Raw genomic sequence first — 14,783 nt, 5'->3', positions numbered from 1 at the left:
TATATATATATATATATATATATATATAATTCCGATAGATGCTTTCGTTTTGATATTTCAATAGCTTTATTCCGTAGTTAATATTTAAATTTAGAGAGTATTCTATTACCATGTCTAAAATAAAGATAGAGAATACTCTTAGAAAATTTTAAGGGGTGTTTGGTTTGTAAATTTTGAAGGAATCTGATGGAATTGGAATGTTGAATTTCATTGATCAAAATTTCATTCCCTCGTTTGGTTAAATTTTTTTCACGAAAAAAATATTTAAAATCCTACAAATTACACACATAAAGGAATTTAATATTTATTAGCAACTACATGGTATTTTGATAGAATATAATTCTCTATTTCATACTATCAAATATGCCCTTAACCCAATATGCTTTAATCTCGTAAAACCCAATATGACTATCGTCGACCACCTTGGCCACCGTTGATCTGAATCATCGCCGACCATTGCCATATGAACCAGCGCTGTCACCACCAATTTGAACCACTGTCCATTGGAACCACCGCTGACCGAACCACCGCGGGCCACCATTGATTTGAACCAATGCCGACCAAAGCCATCTGAACCACTGCCGATCACCACCGATCTGAACCACTGCCGATCACCACCGATCTGAACCACTGCCGATCACCACCGATCTGAACCACTGCCAATCAACATTGATTTAGTAACGTCGTTTGACTTGTAGTTATATTTGAGTTGTGTATTTTTATATTGTTTTAAATATTAAATAGTTATTTTATTAAAGTATTTTTCGTTTTAAAAACTTAAAATTTTCAAAAATATGTATTTTGTTAATTTACCAATATTTCATTCTAATTCCAAAACTACATTATGTAAACCAAACAGACAAAAATTAATTCATTAATAGATTCTATCCCAATATATGTCAATCAAACAAGTGGTCAAACCTGACAACATTTCGTTCCAATTCTTTCAAAGTCAAATTCTTTTAACATGTTCCATTCTATCTAAAAACATTATGTGAATCAAACGTCACCTAAATTCATAATTTTTTTCTAAAACTTGATGTATGGAAAAAAAAATTATTCAATCTCATCAATGAGGTTGGATTATTATTATTTTATATAAATTATTTTTAAAAAGTGTGTTGGGGTAATTAATCTATAAACTATTCTAATAATGTAAAAGAACAATATCGTTACATAGAGTCTTTATTATAGTAAAATAGAGAACAAAAATCTCATTTTATCCATTTTAGATCTCAATAATGGATACAATAAGGCTTTTGTTCTCTGTTTATGCTTCAACAGATTCTCTATATTGTTCTCTAAAATAATGAAAACTATATAAAAACTTCAAGTTTAAATAATTCTCTAAAACTTGACGTGTGGAAAGATAAATTGATTTTTTATTCATTTTCACCAACGAGATTGAATTATTATTATTTTATGAAAATTCTTTTTAAAAAGTCTTTAGTCTTTCTCGGCGTCAACCCCAAATACGAAAAAAAATAATTTTTCGAAGTCCTGCACGCTCTTTTTGATCGGGAGCGAGGTGGGCAACTTCAGTTAGCGGCAACACCTCTGGAGCCTCCAGTATATCACTGGCAGTCCGTCGTGAACAAGACTTCTCAAGTCTTGCTTACCATAAAAAAAAGTGAGATAAGGTAAAACTTTGCTTGCTATGAGACATCTTGTGTATTTGTGATAATGTCGCAATTTATAATCTATGTTTGTTTCTTATCTTGCGAGTTCTTTTTACTGTAATTTTGTAGTTGTGATACGTTGCATTTTATGATCTATGTTTGTTTCCAGAGACAGATATTACGAGACTTGCCTCACGCTTAAGGCGATGATAAACATTTTGTGCAAATTTGATGTTATTCAAGGCTAGGTGAAACATGTTTCGAGCCACTGTTTGTGGTACATGGTTGAATATGTCGTCTTATCATAGAGACGTGCTTATTGTTCACGTGATACTGCAACCACATATTTTGTTGGCAAACCCGACTGTTTTGAGCTTTATTTGATCGTCGGTCTCCGATTCTGTCAACTTCTTGTCATATCCTACTAAATAGGGGTGCTAATGGGTTGTGTTGATCGGGTTGAAGACATTTGAACAACTCAACTCAATGTTTACGGTTTGAAGAATCTTAATTCAACCCAACTCAACCCAAACCGTGCGGGTTGGTTGGGTTGGTACTTTGGTGCATTAAGATATTCTTCTAACCTTGAATATGTTTTTTTTTACTCATAATTTCTTTTTCATCATCAACCATTTGATATAACTTATTCATGCTTCTTACGTATATCACATTCAGTTATTTTTCTTAATTTACGTATATATGTTCACAGTTATTGAACATATATACGAATGAGTTATATAGAGATGTGAATAGATTGAAAAGATGTGTATACGAAGAGCGTACATGATAGTGAAATTGTCTAATGTATATATTAATAAAAATTCAACAATCATATTAAATCTAAAAAATAAAAGAATATCAGGTTCATCGGGTTTAGATGAATTCAAATAATAGTAACCCGATATCAACTCAATACATACGGTTTGAACTTTTACAACTCGAACATACATCGGGTTGAGTTATTTTGTGTTGGATTGGTCGGGGTTTTGAACACCCCTACTGCTAACTACGCTGGCGATATTAGCGGTTTAATTTTTTTGGGTACACGCTTCTAGCTCGGTGATGGGAAAAGATTTGATGGCATTATTCGAGGGTTGTATTTTCTCTAGGACTTTGTGACGAGGATGTCATTTCAGTATATCTGTTGATAATACCGGAAGCGTAATTCATGGGTTGTGCCTATAAAAATGTGGTTGCATACAACACACTTCTCTATGTTGTAAATGATGTTCAAACATGAAACATGTACGTTTTAGTTTGTCACTAATTACTTTACTTACACTAGTTAATAAAATTCAATTTTAGTTTCATTGTGGTATAACAACTATCATTAGGGCAACATCTTTTTGTTGCAAGTCATGATGTTAGCTCAAATAAATCAATCTTTAATACAGATTTAGGGGTTGTTTGTGATTGTTTATAAAAATAACTTATTGACTTATTTTGGTGTGACACTGGTAATAAACACTTTTGAATGTTTAGATAGACAACTTATACCGATATCAAACCAGTAATAATTTTTTTTTAAGAAATTAAAATCGTTTGATTTATAATAAATTGATAAATAATTTTATAGAAAAACATAACCAAATACCGCTACAAAGTAATTTTAAAATTTTACATCTTACAAAATCTATTCATGATTTATTAACGTCTATAAAACAAATCGTGCCGCTGGTTTTCTCCAATGTATACATCATGACGAATCGAGGAAGATAAGTTGGGGGATTAGAGTGTTCCGATTTCCAAAAACTAGGGTTTTAGACATATTTTGGGGAATTCGAGCACCGAAGTGAGAGAAGAGGAAGATGACGACTAGAATAGCTCCAGGGGTCGGGGCAAACTTGCTAGGTCAACACTCGGCGGAGAGGAACCAAGACGCCACTGCGTACGTTGGCAATCTCGACCCGCAGGTATTTTTCATTTCAGTTTATGTATAATCTTTTCTGTCGATTTGAACAAATAGTGCATTTGTACAATTATTACTTTAATGGCTAGGTTAAACGACCTTAATTTCTGGAATCCAGGGCATAAACAAAGATTAAAGAACCACGATTAATAACCAAGACAATCAAGTTCTAAAATATCACCTTAAGGGATACATTTATAGTGTTGAGTTCAAATGATTATGTTGTTTCGCCTTGAATCAATCTTACGGAGAAACTCACCGTTATTAAGAACAACCTTGACTGTGTTCATGATTAAGTAGTGGGATAGTCTCCTTAGATGGGTTTGCAATCTTCTAGCGAATGACTAAACCAAGCATTGCAGGAAAGAAACAAATAAATAAATGACAGTTTCTTGCTGTCGTACTCTTATTGTCAACTTCATTTGTGTTGTTTGCTATCTACAAAGGCACTAATTTCTGAAGCGTATTTCGATCATTACATTACATATAAGCTAAGAGAAGAATGTAGAAATGTCTTCCTACATGGAGTATGTCCACACCATTTTGCACTGGAGTATTAAGAACAACCCCACAAGGAGCAAGTCGAGACCATTTGCACAGGATCATAATTTATTATAAGCTTTTCCTTTTATAAGAAAAAGAAAGTAATCCAACTGTTTGAAAAGATGTATATACTCGACTTCTGTGACCAAGACGTCTCTTTTGAACCAAGACGCCGCTTTTATACCTTTCAGCGATTTATTGAAATGGAAGGACTGAAAGGTACATGCACCTAGAAAGTTCACTGGAAACTTAAAAGTTACAAAAAAATTTAAAGCAACAAGAATTTAAAAGGCATAAGAAGCAAGTTGCTATACCAATCTTTGGTAATCACTCAAACACTCAGATTACAACATGTGATTTCGTGCTTATGTTGATCCATGAGATTTAAGCTTATTGTCTTAGCAGCAGCAACTGATGCACAATGGGCATAACCACTTGATCTACATGGTAGTCTCTTAATTTGTTGAGCAATTGATCATAAAGTATGATCAGTTTACTATGCATTTGAGAAATATTTGACTAGGTTGATGGTAAATGATGTTAGCAATCTTGCTCGAACTTGTTGAAATTTCCCATGTTGGCTTACTCCTTATTTGATTAACCTAGCGACTTTATCTCAACTTAGACAACCATTTTTTGAGGTCCTCATTTTATACCTGATCAACTTTTAGCTTGTTCACCAAGGCAACAATACATTGATATTATTTTAATTAGGTCTTCATTTTTCTCGGATAGACATTTCTACATTCTGCCCTTGGCTGATATGTGCATGTAATGAATGAACTAGATTTCAAACTTAATAAATGCTATGAGTTTCTTTACATATTGGCCAAAATTTGATTACCATGTGACACACACACATGCAAAATGTTGGAGCTAGATTTGTAACAAGTGCGAGGTTTGATCTAAAAATTCGAGTATTATAATTTAAAATTCAAGTTTTAAATTATAATCCTGTGCAAAATGGTTGTGGGCTTGCTCCTTGTGGGGTTGTTCTTAATATTCCTAATTTTTTTGCATTATCGGATCTGATGTTCTTGATTTATTCATTTATTTGCAGGCAACTGAAGAGCTATTATGGGAATTATTTGTCCAAGCTGGCCCAGTTGGTAGGCTTCTAGCTCGTATAGTACTCAAACCATTTTGAGCCAAACACAATGATCGGAATCAGTATTATTCAACTGTAACACACTAATTCAAATAAAATCATTATGCTTGGCTCTGGTTATTTTGATTATTTGAACATGTGACTTGAACTAAGTGCAGGATTGGGGGAATTACTGCTAGTCTGCTACAGAACTAAGGAACTTTTGAGTCAATATTTGCTTCATTTTTAGATCACCTAAAAATCACATTGAGTAATTTTTCATACAACTTCGTTGATTATAAGCAAAGCAATGTGTTTTTATCCTTTTTATGTGGTTTAATAAGTGCCTAAACAAAGCATACATAATTTTAATCTTCAATTGGCACTCCCATGGCATGCAACTTGGTTGATTATAAGCAAAGCAATGTGTTTCTTTCTTATTCTTATGTTTGTGTTTGACATGTCCTTTCATCTTGCTCGAATAACTTTAAATTTCTTCAACTATGCTTCAAACAACATCCTGTATGAGTATTACTGAATATTTCTACTAACTTGTGCAATTTCTTCTTCAGTTAACGTATATGTTCCTAAAGATAGAGTCACTAACCTCCACCAAGGCTATGGCTTTGTGGAGTTCCGCAGTGAAGAAGATGCTGACTATGTAAGTATTGCTTGTTGCTGTGATGTTTTTGCCAATTTATTCGTTGATGTGAGACCATAAACTGTGAATAGTTGAGCCTGGGAGAGTCATAACTCATAAGAATTATGAAGATTTCTTACCAACAGAAATAATATCTCAAAAGATGTAGAAAGTTCAGTTATTTTTTCTTCTGAAAATGGGCATATCGTGGTTCGACATATTCTTATGTAAGTGATGATTCTTATGACTCTCCCGGGCTCAACTATTCACAGTTTATAGATAGTTGAGCCTGGGAGAGTCATAAGAAGTGAACTTGCTCGGTGTGTGTTTTGTCTTCTTGACCCGTGAATGTTTTTGCCTTACCTTACTCTTATTTTTCTCACTCTATGTTCACCATATGCTGGTCTTTGTTTCTTATTTGTGTTTGCTCACACTTTTGCACAAGCCGAGGGTTTTCACGGAAAGGCAGCTCTAGTCTTTGATGTAGAGGTCAGGTCCGCCTATGATCATCCCCCTAGACCCTTACTTTCAAGCGGGATTTACTGGGTCAGCTTGGTTTGGTTTGGTTTTAATGTAATTATTGTCAATTGATCATGTACTCCCATGTCACAGTAATCAATAATTTACACCACATATTATAGATGAATACTAGAATTCCAACAATCATCCACGTGGCAGCCAGTTTTCGACTTCCCATTTTGGAGCAGTTTGAATTTAATACTAGAAGTTATGAACTGCAAAATACTAGACTGTTCCATGAAGAAAAACCTAGAGTAAGTTAGAAACCAGTTACTTGGAATTTGGAAATGATTGAGCTATAGCAATCTCAGTGATTAACAACATTATTCCTCACAAGTGATGGTTATCAACGTTGCAGCCATGATATTTATAACATCCATATGGAGTATATTAAGCACACACATGTAGAACTGTAGATATCTTTCTTTCTCTTTGGTTTCATTGAAGTTTTTCAAGACAAGGAGTACCAAACATGCAATCATCAATTATAAATTGTTTTAATTAATTATAGGAGAAAGAAAAACTAACTTCGAATGAACTTAAGCTTTTACCAAAGACTTGGGCAAACTATATTTTTACCAAACTTCCCTTAAAACTAACTATCAAGTGTTGTTGTCGCTGATGATGCAGGCAATAAAAGTTCTCAACATGATCAAGCTGTATGGGAAACCCATAAGAGTGAATAAGGTACACTTGGATCATTCCTCAAAAACTTCTCTTAATCATTCTTGTTACAGGTGCTGAAAATATCTTGACACATGGTTGTTTTATTCTGTTCCTCATTGCAGGCATCGCAAGATAAGAAGAGCTTGGATGTAGGAGCAAACCTTTTTGTTGGAAATCTGGACCCTGTAAGATTTTCATTATGCCACCTGATATTAATAGATGAAACTGTTTTTTGTCCCCATCTCACTCTCACGTACACACACATAATCTCATTCATCTTTTCTAACATTATGTTCTGTAGACAGAAATTTGTATAACTGTGACTCTGTGACTTACCACAATGTTCTTGCAGGATGTGGATGAAAAACTTCTTTATGATACTTTCAGTGCTTTTGGAGTCATTGTTACAAATCCCAAGGTAATTTTTTGATTTCACCTTTACTAGTCATGATTTATAGTTTGTGAACTGAATGCAAGACGATACCGATCATGCTAGAGAGAAACTGTAATGTTATCTTTCCCGTATTCATGTAAGTAATGTAAGTGAAAAGAAATAGCAAGGTCTGCATACATCATACCCTCCCCAAACCCTACTTGTGGGATTTACTGGGTCGGTTGGATTGGTTTGGTTTATGTTATTAATGTATGCCTTATAATTTGCCAAGCAGTATTTGTGCTTTCAACATGTGCTCTGAAACATAGAGCTGTGTCTCCATAAGTATACAATACATCATCTTGGGAGTCCAATTGGCATAACTTCATCCTCTGCTATAAGTGGGAATCTGTTTGTGGGATGCTCAACCTTGCATAAGTGGAGCTAGGTGCATTTTAGAGGTTATAGTGTATGGTACGTTGATTGAGCTAGGTGCCTCATCCTTGATGTTGCATCACCTTGGAAATTCATGTCAAGGCACTCACCTTGCTGTACCTGCCTTCACTATGGAAATTAAGCTCACCATATATGTATATATATTGGGGCATAATCAAATGAGTACCTAAAGTAGGTTGAGAACCGTGAGAAACAGGTGAATCATCTGTTGTTTCATATTATGAAACAAAAGAAGTTTCACATTGTGGAATATTTACATGTGAAACAAATATATTGCAAAAGTAATATATGTGAAGCAATAAATCTTAGACTTAAATGGAAAAAACTAATGTGAAACAATACATGATTGACAGAAATCTATGATTTCATTAGTGAAACTAAGAAACTTGAAAAATGGGGAAAAGTTGAATTCGGATCCCCAGATGATGGGTTATTGGCCCATAAGGTAAGTGATGGTGGCAGCTCTTGCTTGTAAGGATTTGGCAAACTTCAGTTAGTATTCATATGTATGTATTGGTATTCATAATCCAATTTTCAGGGGCTGAATAATTTTGCATTGCCTTTGGTTGTCTGCATTTTGAAGAGCACATAACTCATTGTAGCTATGTTTTAGCATGCTATCTTACTGATATACTATTTATGTGCCTTGCTCCTTGCTGTTCTCTGGACCTCTTGGAAGAGTTTAAACTATCTTTGTTTTTTGTTACTCATGTATCGTATGCTTCTCTATGGTTGAGTAGTAATAATTTACGTGTTGCAGATCATGAGAGATCCCGAGACAGGGAATTCCCGTGGATTTGGATTCATTAGCTATGATTCTTTTGAGGCTTCAGATGCAGCTATAGAGGTAATTCTTTTTATGCAAATGATTTCTTAGTTCTTCGTTCCCTTAGGCACATGACAAATATTAGAGTTAGATCATAATGTACTATGTAAGTACTAAGTACACGTAAAAAAATCTACATTACATTATGATCACATGGATGTTGTGAAATTACATACCGTTTTGTAATAAAACCTACAAATCATGTAATTACATAATTTGTTATTAGTATAAAATTATAACAAGTGGATATTCACAAATTTTAGTGAATACTTGGATGCACGACATCTGGCCATTTGAAAAGTTCATTTAGGAACCATAATTTGTTTTGAGAACCTTGAGAACCAACTATTCATGAATTATTCACAATGAATCTATGTTGTTATAGCGTTGAAAATAAAAATTGCGTTCAGGACCAATATTTGAAATAGCGGTTATAGCAGTGATATAGCGGTCTAAAAATAGCGGTTCATATAATATTTCTTAGAATTATATAATATATATATGTATGCATACATAAACATATCATATGCATTAATTAAAAATATAGTTTCAACATCAAAACATCAACTTAAACAAATTTCACAAAACAAAATAGGAAAAATGTTCATAAACGAGCTAATCGCAAGCAATAGATTCAACATCTGAGTCAACATAGCTCTAAAGAGGCCCAAGCTAAAATATCAGAATATCGGTCCAAAATTTCACCTCAAATATCGGTCAATTGCGCCGCTAATATTGGAAACGCAATTTTCACCGCAATTTGACCATTGCAATTTTATGTTAGTCCGCAATCCGCTATTGCACCACTATTGCAGCGCAATAGCGCCGCAATAACAACATAACAATGAATAAACCTAAATATTCATGAATATTATTCATCATGAATAATTGAGTATCATGCATTTTCATTGTTTACGATATTCATCATGAATAATTCATGAATAGTTATTTCTCACAGTTCTCAAAAAATTTAGGGTGCCTTTGGTATCCTGAAAGGATAGAACATGATAGAACAGAACAAGACAGAACAGTTGTTCAATGTTTGGCAAGACAACACTTCATGCTCCTAGTTTTTGATGATTCAATTAATCTTTCATGGGCATAAAATACAATAAATAAAATTTAAAGAATGAATAAAATGTAAAGAGGAAGGCACATTTGATGTTTTAGAAGAGAATTAGGTTTTATTTTGAAGTTATATTGGTAAAATATAAGTCTGTTCCAGCTTGTTCCATTGGGTGGGGATGGAACACGCCTGCTCCACATTGTTCCACTCTGTTCCACATAGAAGTCCTGCCAAAAGTGGATTAGTGATCCTTGTTCTGTTCTGTTCTGTCCTGTCCAGTGTACCAAACACACCCTTTTATAGTTCTCAAATGAACCTGTCCCTTGGACATCTGTTGGATTATACTATATCTGCATATGCATCTGATATCGATAAATATCTGCAATGACCAGATATAAATGCAGACATATATATTTTCGTATGTCCATTAACAGGGGCCTAATTGTTAACATGGACTCTTTACAATGTTCTTCTAAAACTGAAATTTAAGAACCTTACTCATACTGTAAATTTTATGAGTTTTTTGTTTTTAAATTCTCAAATCTTAGATGTTTGTAGATGACACCCTTGATTTAAATGAAATTATCAAGTATTTATTGGCTTTGAGGGGTATTTTCTGAGTTGATTGTTTTAACGATTTTGTTGATTTTGTCCCTTATATTTTCTGTGCAGTCAATGAACGGACAATATCTATGCAATCGCCAGATAACAGTGTCTTATGCTTACAAGAAAGACACCAAGGGAGAGCGTCATGGTACCCCGGCAGGTTAGGCTTTTTTCCTTTGACCTTGAGTCTTGGCTTGCATTTACAAACTTACTCTCACTTTTCTCGCACACATATATATGTGTGTGTGTGTGTGTTAGTTATAGGTTAAGGATGCCTCTAACAAGTATGTATTGACCAAAGGGCCTTTGGCCTAGCGGTATGTGAGTCCTTAGCCTCCTACGAGGTCAAGGGTTCAAACCTCACCAAAGGTGAGGAGGGTGTGTGAGTTTATTTGTTCTATTTGCCGTATATAAATATTATATACTTTAAAAAAGAAAACAAGTATGTTCTGGATTTAGATGTTATGCCCTCTGTTTCAATTTCTATTTAAGTTTGTCTCAAAATGGCATCCACTTTCGAAAATATATGGTTACTCTCCTTGTTTCAAAATAGGTGTCCACATTTCTATTTCAGTTTGTCCGAAAACAAGTGTTCACTTTTAAAAGTAAATTCCTACTTTTTTATGAGATGGAAAATCCATTACTTCTTCAATTGTTGACGGTAAATTTGTCATTTAGTTAATAAAAGTGTAATAATTACACGTTTCTAAGTCTGTGTGCCTTTTTCATCGTGATCATTTATATTGTGATGGATGGAGTATAGTTTACTAAATTTCTAATTCTACCCTCAAGTATCAAGCTCGAATATTTAAGAGTTGATGAGATGGATAAGTTCATTAGTTAATTTAAATGTGTAATGATTAAGGGTGATATTCAGATATTGTCATTCAGTTGATTAAAAAGTGTAATAACCGTCTACAATTAGTGTCGTTTCATATTTTGGACATTTATTCTAGGACTCCCTAATTATGACTTCCATTCTGTTACGGTCACACTGCTTATAAGTTATAACCAATGGCTTCTGCAGAGAGGACTTTGGCAAGCAGTAATCCGAGCACCCAAAAAAGTAGGCCTCACACGATGTTTGCAAGTGGACCTCCGACACTTCCCAAGGTTGGTCAACCGAATGGTGCACCAGTGCCGCCACGGCCGTTTGCAAACGGAGTGGTTCCTCCGGTTCCAACTATTCCGGCAATCCGTCCACCTCCACCACCTGCACACGTCTACCAACCCATGCAAATGTCCGTACCACCACCACAATGGCAGCAGATGGGCCAGCCGCAGGGCATGCCGCCACAGCACCTTCAGCAGTTCAGGCCGCCACCACCTAGCATGCCGCCACCACCTTCAAACATGCCTCAGATGATGAATAGGCCGCCGCCACCGCCAGCAGGTATGGCTGGTCAGCATGTGTGGCGAGCACCACCTCCTCCTCAACAGTTGACTGGCGGTCATGGTCACCCTTCTATGATGCAGATGTCAATGCCGCCACCGCCACCACCCAATGCTCCACCGCCACCTCCTCCATTAGGTTGAAGCATGTAGATCCGGTGGAGTAAATTGCGACATTTGTAGAAGGAAAACGAGTACGAGAATAGTGCACGTCTCAAATCAGACAAGATCATGGTCGAGGATTCCGTTTTTTTGTTTGGTATCTACGCTAACGTTGTATTTGTTCGATATTTTTCCGTTGAAAGGTGTTAAAAAAGTTCATCTATTTTATAGTGAATTAGTATTACCATCGTAACATGTGTAGTTTTGTTTCAAAATAACTATTATATTTACCAAAATACAGGAGAAAAAAAAGCAATAAAGTATGTCAAAGTGAAGGATTTTAGACTATTTTCAAGAATGGCTTTTTCCCCCTTTGACCTGCTTTATTGTTTTTCTTCGTATTTTAGAAATTACAGTATCTAATCAGCCAGCTTATGCACAATTAATAGACCTCAGACAATCATGAGTTATTGTAGATGAGCTTTTATCTAAAAGTGCATAAGAACCAGGCCTTAACCGGTCCCATAAAAACGGGTTACTGGCCCTTTTTAATTGAAAAAAAGGAATGGTTAATAGAAGATCGGGCCAGACCTTAATCGGTCCTTAGACAAAGATTTAGGATCAAATCCGGACTGACCAATGGTTCTTTTGGATTTTAAATGGTTCACCGGATTTGTACCTCTGGATCGAACCCGGCTGAATCCATACTGGCCCGAACATCATAAATGGTTCTTTTGGATTTTAATAGAAACTTAAAATATATATATATATATATATATATATATATATATAAGCGATCAAATGAAAACCACTCTAATTTGTAAAAACCATAAAAACTACTATCATCCGTCTTAATCTTATAAATTTTTTTCATGAAATTGTTTAATCTTATGAAATTGTTTCATATAATACTTTTTTTGATGAAGTTGTTTCATATGGTTATGAAATTGTTTCATATACTACTTAATGAAATTTTAATGAAACTGTTTCATGTATTTCTCTAAAATTAAAATAATGAAGATGATAATATCCATGATTAACATCCTCTACAATAAAAATGATTAATCAACCTCTCATAATTACAAAAAAATGAACAAAATAAAAAATTATGATTGGTGGAATGAAGTTTTTACGGTTTTTACAAATTGAGTGGTTTTCATTTGATAGGGTTGGGTTCACGTGAGACCAATCTTTTTACACTTGAAACTTCACAGCAAAAATATTGTGAAAGTAAAAAAATCCAAACCTTCACAGCAAAAACACTGTGAAGGTTACATTCACAGCATTTTACTGTGAAGTTTCAAGTGTAAAAAAGTGGTCTCACAAGTCTCACGAACAAGTTGGTCTCACATAATCCCAACCCAAGTATCTCTCTCTCTCTCTCTCTCTCTCTCTCTCTCTATATATATATATATATATATATATTATATCAAAGAATGAAGTGGATAATTATTTTAGAAAATACTTTGAATTTTTATTAAGTTGTAAACTAAGTAAGATATAAAAATTAGCTAGAATAAAAATTCCTTTTGTGGCCACAAAGGTACAAATCCAATGAAGCGAGTGCTCGTTCTGTTGTTAGTTGGCTCGCATAACGGGTTAGATATTTAGGTTAATCAAAATCTTTTTCTATCTAGACAGACATTATAAACTAATTAATTCTTTTAACTGACGTAAAATCAGTTAACCAATCCTTTGTGTATCTCTACGTTCATCACTGCCACAAGGTGTAATATATCTAGCCATTTCTTTTACTTTATACAAAAACAAACCGAAAGACTTTAGAGAAAATATGTACATACAGAGTGATTCACAACTTCATTTCCAGACTTTTCTCAAGCGAAAGTTGAGACTGCGATTCATTATTGTGTTCTTTAGTGGTAGAACAAAGACCATTGTATAATACAACATTATTTATTTTGATAATTGCTCTGAATAGATTTTTTTATGCATTCTTAACCAACCACTTACAATATCCACCGTTCATTTTGTCCAACCAGACATCCAAATCACGCCTGGACATATTTTTCTTTAAAAAAATTCTTCAATAAAGTTTGTACATTTTACATAATCCATTTTATAAATTAATCATTTTAACGATTTATCATTTGTATTTTACTTGATACTTCTTGACTATGATTTGATTTTATGTCAACGTTTTTTCATGGTATACATCACAAATAAATATTTTCTTCGAGTATCTGTGCGACATGCTTCTCGATTCGATTCCCAATTTCTTGAATTTCAAGTTTAATTTTACATCAACATTTATCGTTCTTGAAATTTTTGCTCAAGAATAATTCGATCACTGTTTGGATGCTTGTCACCAATTTAAAATATGAATCCATGAACGACTTGTGTGTTTATCGATCTGATTGTCAAATGTATATAATTTGCCATGATAAAGCTATATATTTGCATCAACACTTACAAAACCGACTGATCATTCAAGGTACACCACATTTCTATAGTTTGTGACGATAAGTTCCATATCAGGGTTATTTCGAAGATAACGTAAACAACAGTATGATGGGCGGTCGTCATAACATCCATGTAATGACGAAAGCTCTAAGCACCATTGATCCAATTTCTTGTCGTTATTGGTGAGTTTATTGAGAAAAGACATGATGTCAACGTTGTTCTAATTCAATAGATTTTTGCACTACTAAAAAACATATTTTCACCAACGGAATTTTCCAAGGCAATCACTGACGGACTATAAGTTTTATCATCCAAAATTAATATTATATCTATACTATATTACAAAACATTTGACAAAAACTCTTAAAAATCATTTTTTATGCGTAAAGTACTATTTATTAATGCATATTTAAAACTCAAGATTGCAATTAGATTGTTCGTAAGTACAACTTATTAAAGTGTCATGTTTGAATTCGCGTAACTAACTGTAGATAAACATAATCAAATAAAAGATAATATAAAATATAATTAAGATAATTATTGAGTTATAACAAAATA

At 34.0% G+C, this 14,783-nt stretch overlaps 1 protein-coding gene across 1 annotated transcript; it reads left to right on the top strand.

The window, feature by feature from the left end:
* Nucleotides 1-3,313: 3,313 nt before the first annotated feature.
* On the top strand, nt 3,314-12,083 carry LOC112501859 (splicing factor 3B subunit 4). Its single transcript, XM_025105591.1, has 9 exons — nt 3,314-3,532; nt 5,132-5,180; nt 5,731-5,819; nt 6,948-7,004; nt 7,106-7,168; nt 7,336-7,401; nt 8,573-8,659; nt 10,377-10,470; nt 11,338-12,083. Exons 1-9 carry the CDS (start codon nt 3,428-3,430, stop codon nt 11,844-11,846), a joined length of 1,119 nt encoding a protein of 372 aa, XP_024961359.1. The 5' UTR covers nt 3,314-3,427; the 3' UTR covers nt 11,847-12,083.
* Nucleotides 12,084-14,783: the final 2,700 nt, after the last annotated feature.

Source organism: Cynara cardunculus, unplaced genomic scaffold (genome assembly GCF_001531365.2).
Source record: "Cynara cardunculus var. scolymus isolate 2C unplaced genomic scaffold, CcrdV1 Un_Scaffold_645, whole genome shotgun sequence".
Taxonomy (NCBI): domain Eukaryota; kingdom Viridiplantae; phylum Streptophyta; class Magnoliopsida; order Asterales; family Asteraceae; genus Cynara; species Cynara cardunculus.
This window is presented reverse-complemented; position numbering and strand designations above follow the sequence as displayed.

Bases quoted from the DNA above. Each gene is read 5' to 3' on its own strand.
- LOC112501859 (XM_025105591.1), top strand. From the start codon at position 3,428: ATGACGACTAGAATAGCTCCAGGGGTCGGGGCAAACTTGCTAGGTCAA. The intron at 3,533-5,131 runs GTATTTTTCATT...ATTTATTTGCAG, and splicing joins TTGGCAATCTCGACCCGCAG to GCAACTGAAGAGCTATTATG. The intron at 7,169-7,335 runs GTAAGATTTTCA...ATGTTCTTGCAG, and splicing joins TTGTTGGAAATCTGGACCCT to GATGTGGATGAAAAACTTCT.